This window comes from Portunus trituberculatus, chromosome 15 (genome assembly GCF_017591435.1).
Source record: "Portunus trituberculatus isolate SZX2019 chromosome 15, ASM1759143v1, whole genome shotgun sequence".
Classification (NCBI taxonomy): Eukaryota; Metazoa; Arthropoda; class Malacostraca; order Decapoda; family Portunidae; genus Portunus; species Portunus trituberculatus.
In genome coordinates, this window is record NC_059269.1 from 5401129 (window position 1) to 5406128 (window position 5000).

General features: G+C 43.5%; 1 protein-coding gene across 3 annotated transcripts in view; it reads left to right on the forward strand.

Annotated features, from left to right (window-relative positions):
- The window catches only part of LOC123504138, a 264226-nt gene that overhangs the window by 127668 nt on the left and 131558 nt on the right, over positions 1-5000 (forward strand). For all 3 annotated transcript variants that reach the window (XM_045254465.1, XM_045254463.1, XM_045254466.1), the window contains one exon: positions 4402-4621. In XM_045254465.1, the coding sequence (XP_045110400.1) occupies positions 4402-4621 (220 nt within the window). The remainder of the gene's footprint in view (positions 1-4401; positions 4622-5000) is intronic.

Here is a 5000-nt window from a genome sequence, read left to right on the forward strand (position 1 = left end):
AACTAAATCTACTAACTGATGTTAATATTTATAACTATCTTCTATGTGGAAGGGAACGGTTGAGTTTTTTTTTTATTATATTCCACTGCAAGATTTTTTTCTTTTAATGGCTTAAATGATTTCAAGAAAGGAAAACTAAGTCACTTCTGGAATGAAATCGACAAATCTTTTTAAAATGTTCTGTTAAGGGGAAGCAACGATTGAGAGTTTATGCACTTTCCATGCTCTTGCCAAACCTCCTTCACGGGTCACAAAATAAATATAATAAAATTCCTCAAAAGTAGATACAACGATAAAAACAAGAGCTGATATCGAATAACTTATCTACACTGCACGTCATTTACCTCTCTCTCTCTCTCTCTCTCTCTCTCTCTCTCTCTCTCTCTCTCTCTCTCTCTCTCTCTTAATATTTTTGGTAATCTTATTTTACTTATATTTTATGCGTGGTGAAACGTAGACTTATATTTTTTGCCTTAATTTCGTGTGCCGTGAGACTGGACGTGCGCCGAATATACCAGAATGTCCCGACGAGGAGAATGAAAACGAGGGCGACAGCCCCTAAAACTCAAGGTCAGAGGAGCCAAACAGGATCCCTGGGCGTGTAAAGACATTCACCTTGATGTATGAAAAAAAAAGGTGACAAAGGGTCCTGGTGAAAAGCCGGTAGTAAAGGAGGGCGAGGCATAAACAATTAGCTTGATGACGAGGGATTGTTGTGACAGGCTATGATAATACGGAAGCGGTGGTGTGGTTAGTGACGAACGGTTGCTGTGACAGACGGTGATAATAAAGTACTTAGAAACATATTAACATCCTAAGGAACTTCAGTGCTAGAAGGGCCGCTGGCGGAATCACGGCAGATATAAGGCCAGGAAGTAACGCGAATCAGCAGAGCGCAACCATTCGCACTCTTGATTACTACCAGAATTTTTGACGCTTAACAGCAACATGCGCCTTTGGATCACCTTCTGCCTTGCCTTGTACATGTATTCTGTAAACATAGAATAATTTTACACCACTTCGCATACAGTGGTCAGCATGCAGTTAGGTGATGGTATTATGGTGTCATAGTGTCTAATGAGTAATGTGTGAGACTTAAGAGGAATTACTGAGTAAGAGTGAAGTATTTACAAGTTGTAGGAGGTTGCAATAAGAAGTACTTAATAATGGCAACGTGACCGTGTTATTCGATGTTGTTTGCGTGCGTATTTGCAGGTCTGGCTTATTTCTATGCTTTATATAATAAATATGGTTTAGTAGAGCTGAAGTTGTGAACATCTCAGGGAAGAACCTATAGTTACTCTGACCAACTTGATGTGTATTAAGAATAATCAGCGCCATTAAGGAACTATTAAAGGTAAGCAGCTCTCATGTGATGACCTGCAGGGCCGGTTACGACACCTGCTGTTCTCTCTCTCTCTCTCACACACACACACACACACACACACACACACACACACACACAGTCTCTCTAAACACATATTAGTGAGGAGAGTGAGACAACCCCTCGAGTAGCTAAGTTTCAGAGAGAGGAAGGCGTCAGGAAAAGGAGGAATGAGGCGAGTCGATTCTCACGTTACTCAAAGGCGACACGAGTCCACGATCTCTAGTGTCTTTGCTCCAATAAAAAGTCACGTGGGGTCCTCATGAGCAGCGTGCGAGGGAGAGGATCTGGTCTTCCCTTGTGCACACCCTACTCCTGCTTCTTTGTTAGTCCGGATGCCAATTATCAAGATCAATGGGAAGCTAATATGCACCTGAGAGAGAGAGAGAGAGAGAGAGAGAGAGAGAGAGAGAGAGAGAGAGAGAGAGAGAGAGAGAGAGAGAGAGAGAGAGAGAGAGAGAGAGAGAGAGAGAGAGAGAGAGAGAGAGAGAGAGAGAGAGAGAGAGAGAGAGAGAGAGAGAGAGAGAGAGATTTGATAAAGAAAACACATCCAAAGTCACTTCCCTAAATACCTCCAACACAACACTACTCCTCCCTACACACACACACACACACACACACACCCGGTAGCTCAGTGGTTAGAGCGCTGGCTTCACAAGCCAGAGGACCGGGGTTCGATTCTCCGACCGGGTGGAGATATTTGGGTGTGTCTCCTTTCACGTGTAGCCCCTGTTCACCTAGCAGTGAGTAGGTACGGGATGTAAATCGAGGAGTTGTGACCTTGTTGTCCCGGTGTGTGGTGTGTGCCTGGTCTCAGGCCTATCCAAAGATCGGAAATAATGAGCTCTGAGCTCGTTCCGTAGGGTAACGTCTGGCTGTTTCGTCAGAGACTGCAGCAGATCAAACAGTGAAAAACACACACACACACACACACACACACACACACACACGCGTAGCTGAACAAACTTGAATAGAACGTCTCATTTTGTGGGTTATATTACGTTAATTTTCTCCCGTGTACAAAGCATGGAAAACTACACCGCTTAGGATTCTTCGCTGCTATGGGGCGTCCGCGGCAATTTGAGCAGCAGCAGCACAAGGAGAATAGACAGGGGGAGGGAAAAGAGGCGGAAATGCAAAGGATCCTCAACGTATTTTTTTCTTCCTTTCGTAACATTTTTTTTCCATCGTTCCGGGTTACGTTATGTTAGCTTAGTGTTGTGGGGAAGGTAGGACTTAAAGGTGCACGGATCAAATATCAATTGTGTTTAATAAAGGAAGGATATAAGTTAGAGGGTGGTACTTTTTGCTACTGCCTCTTACTTAAAAACAGGGTTGCTGAATGAATAGATAAACAAATCAGTACAGCGTTATGGGTAAATCATTCGTAGTGTCGTTGCCAGAAGGTGAATAACGTACCGCACTTCGTTCCATTTTTTTTTATACCATGTGGGCTTTTCACGGGAATTTATAGGGTAAAGGAGGTACTTTTAGGGGGCACTTCCTATCTCAAAGCCCTTCCGCTAGGAAACCGTTGCCCCGAGTGAAGAAGCCCAACCTACACTCGGACCGTGGACAGGATTCGAACCCGTGCGCTTGGAGACCCCTCGGACCACAAAGTACGCATGGTTCCACTGCACTTATGTTCAGAATTTCAAGTGAACCAAAAGTCTTCGCGTCTAAAACTACATCAAATTTCAGCCTAAGAGAAACACAGCACAAGAAAGACCACTCAAATTGTGACTATGCTCGTGCTTTCCTTTCAGACATCACTCACCCTTTTCCTCTGCGTCAGACTCGTAAGGGCCAGTGGGTCTGCTTCTAAATATTCACCTTCTGTATTTCTTTGTGACAAGCTGCCGGAAAAGAATAGCGTAATGGGAAACACGAGAATAATTCAGTGCCATTTGATATAGGAGGTGGTCACTCGAGTAGCCTTCTAATAAAAATAAATCTGACGATGATATTTCCACCTCGGTCCTTTAGTAACATGATTCTCAAAGCGCCGTAAAGCGATGCATCAATAAGCATTTGAAGCATTATCTGACAAGCCACATAATTGAAACATTTATAACTATGAGTACAGCGCTTATACAAAGCTGGAATACACATGCAATGCTTGTTTTATCCTGGGAAACATGAATTAATTGAAACAGGAAAGGAATATGAAAGTAATATAAACTAAAACTGCGTCACTTAAAAATGTTGAGTTCTTAAATGGATATCAACGTAATGAGAATTAAAAAACTATATCATCATTATTCTAAACGACGCAGTGAATGATGAGGTTTTCATCACTGCGCTTCATTTTCCCTTACCTTCGAACGTTAACAGAAAATATAGAGCTTGCTTACCTGTTTCCTCGCTGATCCAGGCCCGATACGGATCTGAAAGGTTAAAAAATAAAGTACTGTCTTTTATTCTTAAAGTGAAACTTCTAGTACTGCTGATGTCATTGTCACTAACCCAAAGATAGTAGTAATAGTAGTAGTAGTAGTAGCATAGCAGTAGCAGTAGCAGTAGCAGTAGCAGTAGCAGCAGCAGCAGCAGAAGCAGCAGCAGCAGCAGTAGTAGTAGCAATAGCAGTAGCAGCAGTAGTAGTAGCACCAGCAGCAGCAGTAAGAGTAGTTGCGATTACATTACATAAATAAGAGGTAAAAATAACAAAAATAATAAACTATTAACTAAAACACTGACAAATGCAACGGAACCACAATAACAATTAACCAAGTAACCACCCAACAAACAAACATCCCTACCAAACCCAATCAAACACTCACTCATCACTTTCCTCCCGCTCTTAACACACAACAGCCAGGAAACAAGCTGTCACTTTTATCCCCACGACCTATAAAACACAGTAGGGCAACCTTTCCCGATCGCCACCTCTCTTAAACCACACCTGCGGGACTAACGGCATCCACACATGTGCTTCTGTATCATGCACCCCACTCCTTGGACACCAGACAGGACAACCTCACTTTAAGCTTGACCCGTCTATTCCCTTGTGTTCTCAGGGCAGCTTGGCTTGTGCTTGAGCGCTGGGGAACATGGACGACGAGCTGTAAAGTCTCGAGGGGCTAAAGGCAGCGGCAGCAAGTATCTCACTCTGGAGGGGGTTGCGGTGCCTGTGTATAAGTTCAGAGGTGAGGACGCCCAGCTGGAGTGTCGCTATGAACGAGGTACTGACCCACTCTACTCCGTTAAGTGGTATAAGGATGACAACGAATTCTACAGGTACGTGGCTGTGTTCTTTGGGTGGTTTTGTGTGTGGTGCCTCTCAAAACGGGTGTCAGTGCTTAGGTAGCTGAGAAGTAAGCGGTACAGTTGGTTGTTTTCTTGTATTGGTGAGAGTAATGGATGTTTTAGGTGGTGGTTTCTTTGTGTGTATGTGTGTTAGAGGTAATATTTTGTGTGTGGTGTTTCGTGTGTTCTCTAAATTGCTGTGAGTGATTAGGTGGCAGGGAACTAAGAGGTAGTGGTGATTTTAATGGATGTTTTGGGTGGTGGTCTGTTAGTGTGTGTGTGTGTGTGTGTGTGTGTGTGTGTGTGTGTGTGTGTGTGTGTGTGTGTGTGTGTGTGTGTGTGTGTGTGTGTGTGTGTGTGTGTGTGTGTG